Source organism: Malaclemys terrapin, chromosome 6 (genome assembly GCF_027887155.1).
Source record: "Malaclemys terrapin pileata isolate rMalTer1 chromosome 6, rMalTer1.hap1, whole genome shotgun sequence".
Classification (NCBI taxonomy): Eukaryota; Metazoa; Chordata; order Testudines; family Emydidae; genus Malaclemys; species Malaclemys terrapin.
In genome coordinates, this window is record NC_071510.1 from 47,024,836 (window position 1) to 47,038,474 (window position 13,639).

Consider the following 13,639-nt stretch of genomic DNA (forward strand, 5'->3'; position numbering starts at 1 on the left):
TGTTTGAATAAAAGTATTACACATTTTTGGTTTAGAAAGTGACTTTTCAGTATATCACAAATATGCTTTTGAAATCAAGCCTTTCAAAGTCATCTACTTTTTATGTACCGGAACAAATTATAAAGACAGTTGTCTACAGCACTATGCATCATAAAATACTTTAATATACCAATAAAACCTGCATATGAACATAATATTAAATGCTCAACTAAGAGTATATGAACTCAAAAATTGCCTTAAAGTAGGATAACTACCAACGCATCCCCTTATCAAGATCTCAGGGGGAAAAAGAGACAGGCTTTGCAGTATGCCCTAAAGATAAACAAATCCAAGTCTCTGGGAAACAGAGGTGCAGGGAGAACCTTTCACAGAAAATGCCCTGTCAATAGTCCTCTCCCCATTTAACCTGCCAGGCAGGAGGAGAGAGAAGAAGGGTGTGAAGGAAGAGAAACTGGCTCCAGCGTAAGTGCCTGGACTGATCACAACTGCTGCCTGGGATGAGAGACTGTTTGGCGATCAAATCCCAAACTATTTAGGAATTTACTGAACACTACCAATATCTTCAACTCTACCTAAAAGCTAATAGACAGACAAGGCAAATCATGCAGCACTGATATAAACAGGCTTGTTTTAGAATTAATAGAATTAGATTTCTATTTTTCGTAATTTTGATGGCTGAAAACAATCATTTTTTTCAATTTTTATCAATTTAAATGTTTACAGTTGGACAAAGTTATAAGGGAGGGGATTAGACAATTATTTAATGACACTAGATACTGAGATTCAAAAAGTTAAAGCTTTATAACTGTCAAAACATCAATTGTCAATATCGTATGTCAAAATATAATCAATATCCTTAAATCAAATTCTAAAGTTCTCGAGCAGCATTTTTCTTACTTTGCCCATCTGTAAATTTCTATCATCATTGATGGAAATTTTTTTTGATAGTTTGAGTGAGTATAGCAAAATCAATGTTAATCAACATTTACCAATAAAAATGTAAGTCTTCCAAGCCTAGATATGTGTGCTTTGAATGTGCTCCTAATGTAGGGTTGGATGTAAGCCTTGTTCAATAATGAAAACTGTGTGACATACACAAAATTATCACCTCCAGTCAACAGAAGGTCTCCTCCTGGCTCCCAGACCAGCACACCTTTCCTTGGACAAAGAAGGCAGGAGGGATTTCTGCTGTGCTTGTGTGTCATCTGGGCACCTATGGTCTGGTCTACGAGTTTAGGTCGAATTTAGCAGCGGAAGATGATGATGATGATGAAGACAATGAAGATAACTCACAGCAGCAAGGAAGCGGAGAAACCGGTTTCCCCAACAGCCAGGATATGTTTATCACCCTGGACCTGGAACCAGTAACCCCCGAACTCACCCAAGGCGTGCTCCCAGACCTTGAGGGCACACAAGGGACCTCTGGTGAGTGTACCTTTGTAAATATTACACATGGTTTAAAAGCAAGCGTGTTTAATGATTAATTTGCCCTGGCAATTGCGGCCAGTACAGCTACTGGAAAAGTCCGTTAACATGTATGGGGATGGAGCGGAAATCCTCCAGGGACATCTCCAGAAAGCTCTCCTTTATGTACTCCCAAAGCCTTTGCAAAAGGTTTCTGGGGAGGGCTGCCTTATCCCGTCCGCCATGGTAGGACACTTTACCACACCAGGCCAGTAGCACGTAGTCTGGAATCATTGCTTAACAAAGCTTAACAAAGCAGGACAGCGTATGGTCCCAGTGTTTGCTGGCATGCAGACAACATCCATTCCTTATCTCTCTTTGTTATCCTGAGGAGAGTGATATCATTCACGGTCACCTGGTTGAAATAGGGTGATTTTATTAAGGGGACATTCAGAGGTGCCCGTTCCTGCTCGGCTGAACAGAAATGTTCCCCGCTGTTAGCCACGCGGTGGGGGGGGGGGGGGGGGAGGGATGAAGTGATCATCCCAGAGAATTGGTGTGTGTGTGGGTGGGTGGGTGGGGGGAATCGTTCGGTTTGTGCTGCATGTTAACCCGGAAACCGCAGCCCCTCCTTTTACATTGCAAACCCATTTTAAATGGCCAACCCAATGGGTCCTTGGTATGGGAAATGAGGGTGCTACTGTTTGAAACCATTCCCACATGTTAAGAAGGTTAAAAAAGCCAAAAGACTGTGGCTTACCATGGCTGCCTGCAAGCCGAATTCTGTTGCCTGGCACTGCGTGAGTGATCTCTCACACCAAACCGGCAGGCCCTCAATATAAGAGGAAAAATGCGACCTTGTAACGAAAGCACATGTGCTGTGTAAGGTGAACAGCAAAATTTAACGTGAAAGAGTGTACCCATTGTTCTCTAAAATGTGTCTTTTTTAACCACCTCTCCCTTCTCCTCCACCAGCTGCAAATGTTTCTTCTTCGCCGAGGCTAGCAAAGATTAGAAGGAGAAAACGACGGACTCAGGATGATATGTTCATGGAGCTCCAGATGTCCTCCCACACTGAAAGAGCAGAGGCAGTCAATGTCAGAGTGCAAAAAAGCACAACATGAACGAGAGGAGAGGTGGCGGGATGAATCGCAGGCTGTACAGAGCAAGTGGCGGGCTGAAGATGATAGGTGACGTCAGCTTGCAGACAGAAGGCAAGAGTCAATGTTCCGGCTGCTGGAGCATCAAACTGATATGCTCCAGCGTATGGTTGAACTGCAGGAAAGGCAGCAGGAGCAGAGACCGCCGCTACAGCCCCTGTGTAACCAACAGCCCTCCTCCCCAAGTTCCATAGCCTCCTCACCCAGACGCCCAAGAACACTCCACCCCAGATGATTGCCCGAGCATCAGAAGGCTGGCCTTCAATAAGAGTTAAAGTTTTAAACTGCAGTGTGTCCTTTTCCTTCCCTCCTCCCCACCATCCCAGGCTACCTTGGCAATTATCCCCCTAGTTGTGAGATGAATTAATAAAGAATGCATGAATGTGAAGTAACAATGACTTTATTGCCTCTGCAAGCAGTGCTCGAAGAGGGGAGGGGAGGGTGGGGTGGTTGGTTTACAGGGAAGTAGATTGAACGGGGCGGGGTGAGGGGCATGGAGGGTTCATCAAGGAGAAACAAACAGAAGTTTCACACCGTAGCCTGGCCAGTCACAAAACTGGTTTTCAAAGCTTCTCTGATGCGCACCGTGCCCTGCTGTACTCTTCTAACCGCCCTGGTGTCTGGCTGCACGTAATCAGTGGCCAGGCGATTTGCCTCAACCTCCCACCCCGCCATAAATGTCTCCCCCTTACTCTCACAGATATTGTGGAGCGCACAGCAAGCAGCAACAACAATGGGGATACTGGTTTCACTGAGATCTATCCAAGTCAGTATGCTACGCCAGCACGCTTCTAAACATCCAAATGCACATTCCACCACCATTCGGCACTTGCTCAGCCTGTAGTTGAACAGGTCCTGACTACTGTCCAGGCTGCCTGTGTACGGCTTCATGAGCCATGACATTAAGGGGTAGGCTGGGTCCCCAAGGATAACGATAGGCATTTCAACATCCCCAACGGTTATTTTCTGGTCCGGGAAGAAAGTCCCTTCCTCCAGCTTTTGAAACAGACCAGAGTGCCTGAAGACGCAAGCATCATATACCTTTCCCGGCCATCCCACGTTGGTGAAACGTCCCTTGTGATCCACCAGGGCTTGCAGCAGCATTGAAAAGTACCCCTTGCAGTTTATGTACTCGGTGGCTTGGTGCTCCGGTGACAAGATAGGGATATGGGTTCCATCTATCGCCCCACCACAGTTTGGGAATCCCACTGCAGCAAAGCCATCCACTATGACCTGCACGTTTCCTAGAGTCACTACCCTTGATATCAGCAGGTCTTTGACTGCGTTGGCAACTTGGATCACAGCAGCCCCCACTGTAGATTTGCCCACTCCAAATTGATTCCCGACTGACCGGTAGCTGTCTGGCATTGCAAGCTTCCACAGGGCTATTGCCACTTGCTTCTCAACTGTGAGGGCTGCTCTCATCCTGGTATTCTGGCACTTCAGGGCAGGGGAAAGCAAGTCACGAAGTTCCATGAAAGTGCCCTTACGCATGTGAAAGTTTCGCAGCCACTGGGAATCGTCCCACACCTGCAACACTATGCAGTCCTACCAGCCTGTGTTTGTTTCCTGGGCCCAGAATTGGCATTCCACAGCATGAACCTGCCCCAGTAACACCATGATTTGCACATTGCTGGGGCCTGTACTTTGTGAGAGGTCTATGTCCATGTCAATTTCCTCATCACTCTTGTCGCCGCGCTGCAATCGCCTCATCGGCTGGTCCTGGTTTTGCTTTGGCATGTTCTGGCTCTGCATATACTCCAGGACAATGCGCGTGGTGTTCATAGTGCTCATAATTGCCGCGGTGATCTGAGCGGGCTCCATGATCCCAGTGCTATGGCCTCTGGTCTGAATAAAGGCACGAAACTGACGGAGGGAGGGGCGACTGACGACATGGCGTACAGGTACAGGGAATTAAAATCAACAAAGGTGGCTGTGGCAGAAGATACTGTACTACGACTGCTAGCCATCATCGTCAAGATGGTTCAATAGGACTGCCGGCAGGACTGAGTCTCCAGGAGACAAAGCATGTCTGCCCAGGTGCCTCTGATCGAACTGGAATACGACGATGACGGATACCAGTTGTAATACATCATCTACTGCCAAAAGGCAAGGAGCTGCTGCTGTATAGCAATGCAGCCCCACGTCTGCCAGCACCCAGATGACATATGGTGACTGTGAGCTGAGCTGAGCGGGCTCCATACTTGCTGTGGTATGTTGTCTGCACAGGTAACCCAGGTAAAAAGGCGCGAATCGATTGTCTGCCATTGCTCTGAAGGAGGGAGAGGAGCCTGACGACATGTAGCCAGAACCCCCCGCGACACTGTTTTGCATCATCAGGCATTGGGATCTCAACCCAGAATTCCAATGGGTGGCGGAGACTGCAGGAACTGTGGGATAGCTACCCACAGTGCAACGCTCCGGAAGTCAACGCTAGCCTTGGTACTGTGGACGCGGGCCTGTCGACTTCATGAACTTAGAGCATTTTATGTGGGGACATACACAATCGACTGTATAAAACCGGCTTCTATAAATTCGACCTAATTTCGTAGTGTAGACATACCCTATGTCTACCTTGTAGAAGGCTGAATAGGGTCTGGGGACATGCTCAGTGCAGTTGTTATGTAGGAGCTTCGTAGAGCAGAGAATGTTCAGTGCAAATGCAATGTTCAGGTATTTTGTCAGCAAACCTCTAAAAAGCTTTATTAAATCTGTGCAAATGTTTATTTTAAAAGTCTTATCATTTAGCCAGATTTGGCTAGCTACTAAAGAAAATAAAAGCAGCTATCTCCATGGCACTTAGGACTAACACTCTGCCAAATTTATAGTTTCTGTTGAAAAGCATGGAGATGCTAAAACTCTTCAAAGAGATGGTTGGAAAAAGAAGTGTTAACATTGACACCAGGGAAAAATAGGCTTGCAAATCTCATAAGCAGCTGAAAAGATTTGCCAAAACAAACCAACAAAATCAGCTGAAGCAGAGAACAAGCATGGAAAATATCAGCCAAAATGGTTACAGCTTGGCTAACTTATAATCAATTGGAAATAAGGGCTTATGATGCAAAGTGTCAGGTAAACTTAACTATAGGCTTTGCTATCAACTCTCAACTCCACCTTGTAATATGAACTGTGCACATAACATACCTTTGCAATGAACTGCTATAACACCTTCAGCATTTTCACAAATATTTAGGAATGTTTTGACTATAGTATCACTAGGTATGCTTCCATCAGCAAAGAAGAGGTCATAATGCTCAAAACCAGCATCTGCAAATCGTTTGGCATCATACATTTTTCTGTTAAGACGTATTATGGTAGTAACCTTGTGTCTTCTGAAATATGGGAAATAGGCCTCAGGAGCATGGTGGGGATAACCTGTAGGCAGAAACAAAGGAACTAGTAATGAAAACTGCACATCCAAATGAAAAAAACAAACATGTAAAATACCTTATTTTCAAGTTATGTCCAATAGAAAAATTCCATTTTCAGTCAGTGAATTTTTAAACAGTCTAATTCAAATAGAGCTAAAGGAAGTCTTGGGCTTTTTTATCGCCAAGTGTTCCTCCTCCCCACCCCACCCCCCAAAAAGCTAAGAAAAACACACCATTGGAGGAACAATTTTTTTTAAAAATGATAAAGTTGCTGTTACTCATAAGAATCAATCAAATACATAGTAGTAGCATATGGGTTTGTGTCCCCAAAGCATACCATTTTCAGTTTTACTTCTTGAATGAGGTCCACTGAAGGCAATGAATTTGTTTGGTATTATCCAGTTAAAATCCCCATTTTCTGCTTTCTGTCAAGAGAAAATGCATGATTTACCATTATCCCTATATTTCAGGAGTGGGCAAACTACAGCCCGCAGGCCACATCCAGCCTGCCAGCCGATTTAATCCTCGAGTTCCCGCTGGGGAGTGGGCTCTGGGGCTTCCCCACTCCTGCCGGGGAGTGAGATCAGTGGCCACTCCACGCATGCCTGCTGTGGATCCCGGAAGCAGCAGCATGTCCCCTCTCCAGCTTCTATGTTTAGGAGCAGCCCGGGACCTCCACATGCTACCCCCACAGATCCCATTGGCCAGGAACTGCAGTCAATGGGAGCTGTGGAGGCGGCACCTGTGAACAGGGCAGCACGCAGAGCCTCCTGGCCGTGCCCCCGTGTAGGACCCAGAAGGGGGACGTGCCGCTGCTTCCGGGAGCTGCTTGAGGTAAGTGCAACCTGGAGCCTGCACCCCTCAAGCCCCACCACGCCCCAATCCCCTGCCCCAGCCCTGATCGCTCTCTCACCCTCTGAACCCCTAGATCCCAGTCCAGAGCACCCTCCTGCACCCCAAACCCCTCATCCCCAGCCCCACCCCAGAGCCTGCACCCCCAGCTGGAGCCCTCACCCCCCAACACCCTGCCCCAGCCCAGAGCACCCTCCTGCTCCCTGACCCCCTCATTTCTGACCCCACCCCAAAGCCCACACCCCCAGCCAAAGCCCTCACTCCCTCCTGCACCCCAACCCCAATTTCCATGAGCATTCATGGCCCGCCATACATTTTCCATACCCAGATGTGGCCCTTGGGCCAAAATGTTTGCCCACCCCTGCTATATTTGCTTCAAAAGTACAAAGCCAAATACAAGCCCTGTCAGTGTAAGCACCTTTCTAGTCTGCCCTTTTCTTCATCAATAAAATGCCAAATGCTCTCAACCTCTCCAGCGTTTTTCTTTCTAAAGAAAACTTCAAGTGATGCAATTAAATCCCCCCCAAATAGAGCCACACTTGGATTTTTTTTTTAAAGCTTTTGTAAATTGTCCCATTTCACCTTTATCTACTATATTAGTAATTACTTCATGCAACTCCAACAAGTCCTGAGTTTTCTGTATAGATGCCGTGCTGTTTTGCCTTTAAGAGAGTATATTTATCCAAGTCTTGTAGTACTTTAGCTGTACAGTTACACACAAGGACTTTCCCATAAACTGAGGTGAATTTCATGGGTTTGGAATTCCCAAGATCAATTATTACTTTTTTTTAAAGGGATAATGGTGCTGCACTTCTGTCATCTCTCTATTACTTCCCACGTAAGTTTCTTTTAAATGAATGCCAACTGGTCTAGTGATTAGCTATACTTGAATTTGTTCAAGTTGCTCATTAACTTCTCCAAGAGCAGATCCTGCCTATGAGAAGTGACATTGGAACTGAAGTTTATCATCATCCTACAATGGATAAAAATCAGATGTGGAAAAAAAAGTATCTTTAACTAACTACCTCTTTCCAGATACCTTAACTCCACTTTACTTCCTATGCTCTTTAATCTCTTGAGCCTACAGTCACAAATGCAGCCTTCTAACTCCCCCGTGTTTAAACTTAAATTACCTATCTTGCTTTCTTAGATCCTTAAATAAAGATGTATGGTAATAGCTCTTTTAAAAGCAGAAATGGAACTGACAGCAACAAAAGCAACAGTGCATATCACAAAAAAAAAACTGTCTTAGCATTTATAGTAACACTACCATCATCTAGTGCTTATAATCCATCAGTAGATCTCAACACACTTTAGCATCTCAAAAGAACATCAATATCATTATTCCTATTTTAAAAATGGGGTAACTGAGGCACAGAGGGGAAATAACTTGCCTCAGGTAACCCAGCAGGACAGGAATAGACCCCAGGTTTTCTAAGTCACGGTTCAGTGTTTATCCCCAGGCTACACGCTTACCTCATAATGCTCATATTCATTTACATCAAAAGCACTGAAATCCAGGAAGCCATATCGCAAAGCCTAAAATCCACAATACAACTTTTAACAAAAAGAACCTTCATCAAAAGACAAAATGCATCACCATTTTAAATTTCTGTATACCCCTTATACTGGACTCTCAAGGTTCCTTGCAGTCCTATGATTCTGTGATCTATTTTTCACCACTGTGCCAGAGTAACATTTCCTCATTATACTAACTCCATTAATTGGACAGAACTCAATTGAATTCATAAACATTTTAACACTTGTGAAAATGTTGGAGTTGTGGAAAATATTTAGCATTCAGTCTTGGTCCAAAACAAATCCCTCCATTCCTGTATCCATGTTATATATTGTTTTGTTTAATGGAGATATCCCATCTCCTAGAACTGGAAGGGACCTTGAAAGGTCATTGAGTCCAGCCCCCTGCCTTCACTAGCAGGACCAAGTACTTGATTTTGCCCCAGATCCCCAAGTGGCCCCCTCAAGGATTGAACTCACAACCCTGGGTTTAGCAGGCCAATGCTCAAACCACTGAGCTATCCCTCCCCCCCATTAAAAAGGACCAATCCCCAGACAGATTTTTACCCCAGTTCCCTAAATGCCCCCCTCAAGGATTGAACTCACAACCTTGTGTTTAGGAGGCCAATGCTCAAACCACTGGGCTATCCCTCCCCCCTGATTTTGATATACACATCAATACAATTAAGGATAAATAAGCAAGCCCACTCTTTTCTGATTTCACTTAAAAATAAAACCAGAACCAGGCCACAGAATCATTCATGGCAACAAGTCTCAGAACCCCAGTCAACTAATTCAGGCTGACCAGGCTTGTTCTATGGACTAAAAATAGCAATGCAGACATTCCTGCTGGGGTTGCATCTTGGGCCCTAAATAAACCCTCTGACAGGTTTCAGAACCCGAGTGGGAATACCTATACTGCTATTTAGCCCTATACCACGAGCCCGAGTCAGCTGACCAGGGTTCTGAGGATCGCTGCCACACCTTCTTCTCCCTGCCCCTCCAGTGTAGATATATTCAGAGTTGCAATAAACCCTTGGATGACTAAATTAGTGGTGCAGAAGGAATGAAGGGGCCTGGCAACCAGTTAACTGATTCAAGTATTTTGTCTTTCAAGCTCAGAAAGACATGTTGAAATAATAAGGCCACGGAGTAATGCAGGCTCCTTCCTACAGTCATCATTAAGTTACACACAACCCCTTTATAATATTTACTATGCTGACTGTTTGGAAGACCAGTCATGGAGGGCTGTTTGGTCCAACAACTTACCAATTTCCACATTAATATCAGGATGTTAGAGGTAAAATGACTGGCCTGAACAGCTTTGCCCATCTGACTCCATGGCTCCTGCTAAGATTTTCCCTAGGTAACTCCCATCCAGGGAAGAACTTGCTCTATATTAGGGTGCCAGACCCCACCTAGACATGCTCATTGGATTCCCCAGATATCAGTCACAGGAGCTCAATTACTATACAAGATGTATAGACTAGGCAGAGTCAGACATATTGCTGTGACGAAGGTCTAATAATTAGGCCCTTAGTTTCATGAGCAAATTTTGGCTGTATTATAATTAGCTGACAAACATATAACAAAAAAAATTATTTTTCTTACCTTATTTATTGCATGAAAACTGTCAAGCAATGTTAGATGAAAACTGCAAGTACCAAATGAAGCATCCCTGTAACACAAACATGTGAAATCAATTTTGACAGCCGACAGCATTTCTAGTTTCATAAGCAAAACCGCATGAGTTCCCTCATGCAGATCCGACTAAATGAATTAAAATGTTATTTTCTCAAGAGCCAGCAGTAAAAAGATTTGATTATTAGTTACTTTAAAATACTCTACTGTTTTCCAATCTTGACGTTTATTGATTTAAGTTTTAACTTATTTTTTTTGCTTTACTGGTATCTTATGTTAAAACACTTAGATGATCCAACATTAAGTTTATTTTAGCCACCTTTTTTTCAACAGAACTGCCACTTTCAGTTTTTGTTGGGAATAAAAGACTTTGGCAAAGTTTAGTGAATTTGGACAACACCACTTCCTGAAAGATGTTTATCTTGTTTGAAAATAAAATTGTAGAAAATAGTTTGTATACTGTGATTCCTTGTGTACTGTAAGAATTTTGGAATCTGACAAAAACACTGCACATGTGAATGGATGAGACTCAAATTACTTCTAACACCAACATTCCCTATTTAAGTAATTACATATACGGCAGTTTAACTTTTCTAACCGAAAGATTAAAGAAATAGCTATAGTAATATTTAAAAGAGAATTTTCCTATACTTAGAGCTTTAAAATATTTAGCTGGAGTATGCTTAAAAATAACAGTCTGGTTTTCATTATAGCTCTTTTTCCTGCCATTCTTCTTAAATCATCTTAAGGTAGGAATAGAATGTTCTTGGTACTATGTCAGTTATTGAGAAAGAAATGACTCAAACTGATGAAACCACGAACTTAGAACTGATCTAAGGTAGGAAAACCCTATTCCCTATTGTATTAAAAAAAAAAGTCTCTGAATTTCAGGATTATATATTTTAGTGGAATAACTGTTGGGTTTAAAACATTTTAGAAAGCCAGCAATTATACTGTCAATGGCAATTTATAGTGGCACACAACACTTCCTCCCCTCTCTCCTCCATTTCTGCCAGAGCATGGAAAGAAGCACTTTAAATTGTCCACTTCATGCTGCACTATGGGATTACATATTTGGAGTGTCACTGATTTAAAGTCTCTCTTCACCCTAGCACTCTCTATGGTCATGTCTATCCCTCATTGTTGCTACAGATTTATCACCCACTACTCTCACCAGCAACTGTGCTTTTTGAGGCATTAGAGTGAAGTAGTGTCTGGTTTAGGGTTTTTTTTTAGATGTGTAACAAGAAACACTGTCATAATGTTCTGACTAAAAATGACAAAAAAGTGAGAATTTCAGAGATCTGTCTGCATCTACTCTCTCTGCACTCTCCGCTCCTCTAATGAGTTAGTGTGAAAGGGGGAGGAAGGGGAAAGGGAAGTAATAGAAAGAAAAGGAACTCATTCAGGAAACTGACAATAGGATACAGAGAATTTCTCTAAGACTTTAATATAAATTCCTCTATTATGAAAGACCACAAGTAACTATTATCTGATTGCAAAAAGCAATTCCTCTCTCACTGGCTAATGAATAGTCAGCATGGACATAATCTAAAAACAACAGGACCCTAAAGCACCATCTCAACTCATAATTCTCTTCAGTGGCTTCCTCCTCCTAGTTGCATCAGGCTTGAAAACCATGGGCAAAATCCTGTTCCCACAGAGTTCAGTGGGAGTTTTGTCTTTACTTTAATGGGGCCTGGATTTCATCCTGTATCTTCATTCCAAAGGCTGTACACAGCTATGCTGCTGCCAGAACTCACCTCCTCATTCCCCCTCATGTCCTCCTCATTCCTTTCTCCCTAAATGATCTCTTTAGTCTCAAACATTATGCTTCTCATCATACCACCTTTACCCTTGTGGAAGGTCCCCTCTTGCATGATAAACAACCTCACAATCCTCCAAATATCTTTGCAGCTTAGGTTATAAGCTTTTTGGGGCAAGGTCCATTTTTGTCGTACACGTGTGTGTACCTAATACCATGGGACCACGGTTAAGGCCTCTAGGTACTACTGCAATATAAACAAACAATAAAAGTCAGTGGTGTGAATTAACTCATTTTTCCATCACTAAACTCTGTTTAGATGTTCTAAATAAGGTATTAGAATAGAGAGATTTAAAAAAAATATATTAAAATAAATTCTAAAAAAGAACATGATCAACTTCCCTTGAAATATAATACATTACCATTTGTCTACTGCAATAGCTTCTTTTCTATGCGCTCATCCCCAGCACAGTCTGTTTTTCACTGTCATCCAATTTAGATTGGAAGCACCTCAGACCAAGGACCTGGTCTTTCTATAGGGCTTTAAGTCACTATATGTATCTGTAGCACTATGTAACTATAGTAAAACCTTAGGTGACCAGAGGATGAGACCAAAAAGAGGATTAGGTGGCCCCTTCTACAAGTTTCTCTGCAATACTAATCACAACTGACATCACCACTCTTCTTGACAGCCTCTGATGCATGGAGGATTCAATAGGTATGAAGGCTGAACGCCTCTCAATCCCAGTGCACATTGACATAGCTTGGAGAACCTTGCATTGTTCCACTGCCCGTGTAAGACATATTTTATGGATAAATAATGTCACTATTCAATGTCACCAAGTCTATCGAACAACTTTCATAAACACTGAATTTACTCTACGCACTCTAAAAAGTTACTCCCAGAAATGGATGCATGATCTGCTGGGAGGGCAAAAACCACAGTAAAAAAAAAAAAAAGGTGGGGAGGAGAGAGAGAAGAGTTTGGTAGAGAGTTATTCCTCAAGAAGAGTCCTATTACAGCCATTTATTAGAACTCTGAAAACAGGCAAAAACACCTCCCAAAGGCCTACTACTGTTGATAAGGGAAAGGAAGCATGCCAGAAAACCAAGACATTACAAAAAATCTTGATGCTCCCAAGAAAGGGAAAAAGACATGAGACAGTTGCTCTGATAAGAAATACTCACTTGCTTTTAGAGTCAGGAGTGAATGGATCACACTATAAAACTACATGTCTAGATAGTAAACTGGAGTTGTTTGGTTCTCCCTTTAACTTCCTGCATTTTATGAAAGCCTGTTTGATTATTGGATAGTTTTATCTAACTTTTGAAAGCCTGTTTTAGTTCTTAGGAGAACTTTACAAAATCGTTCATGGTCAGGACCTATCAACCTTGTTTATCTACTGGATAAAAACAGAGTGGCAACAAGAAGTCTGTAGTCTGGAATACCTAAAATTATATCCCCTCAGAGGTGAAGCAACCTTTTTAATTTTTATTTATTTATTTTTAGACGTTTCCTCATTGGTAAAAATTTCATTTTACACAAAAAAGTACTACATAATAAAGCATTTATTTTAGGGGAGTGTGTTCAGCAAGTGACACAAAAGATGTGTCAAAATTATTGCAGTCACCACAAAGTATTTATATAAATATATATTTTAGTACGAGTTTAAGAGAATTCAGACTGGGTGACTAATGGTATTAATTTAGAATTAGTTATCATTAACTGTTCCAATCTCTCTTTTTAGTGTGAACTCAAAGGGGAAAAAAGCTAATGAAAGTAAATAGTTATGTAAGCTTCCTCATGTACTGTACGTTTGCCAGCACACTTCAGTACTGACCTGCAATATCCCTGTCACTCCACTATCTGACCTTGTTTTCATCAGAGACTGCCAAATATGTTGAGATGTGCAGCAGCCATAGGCAAG

The 13,639-nt window shown here is 42.7% G+C and overlaps 1 protein-coding gene across 7 annotated transcripts in view; it reads right to left on the minus strand.

Moving 5' to 3' along the window:
* Positions 1-13,639, minus strand: part of CDC14B (cell division cycle 14B) — a 73,131-nt gene that overhangs the window by 22,024 nt on the left and 37,468 nt on the right. For all 7 annotated transcript variants that reach the window (XM_054031939.1, XM_054031938.1, XM_054031934.1 and 4 more), the window contains exons 6-9: positions 9,917-9,983; positions 8,264-8,326; positions 6,273-6,360; positions 5,709-5,939 (exon numbers count right to left, since the gene is read on the minus strand). In XM_054031939.1, coding sequence (XP_053887914.1) covers positions 5,709-5,939; positions 6,273-6,360; positions 8,264-8,326; positions 9,917-9,983 — 449 coding nt within the window. The remainder of the gene's footprint in view (positions 1-5,708; positions 5,940-6,272; positions 6,361-8,263; positions 8,327-9,916; positions 9,984-13,639) is intronic.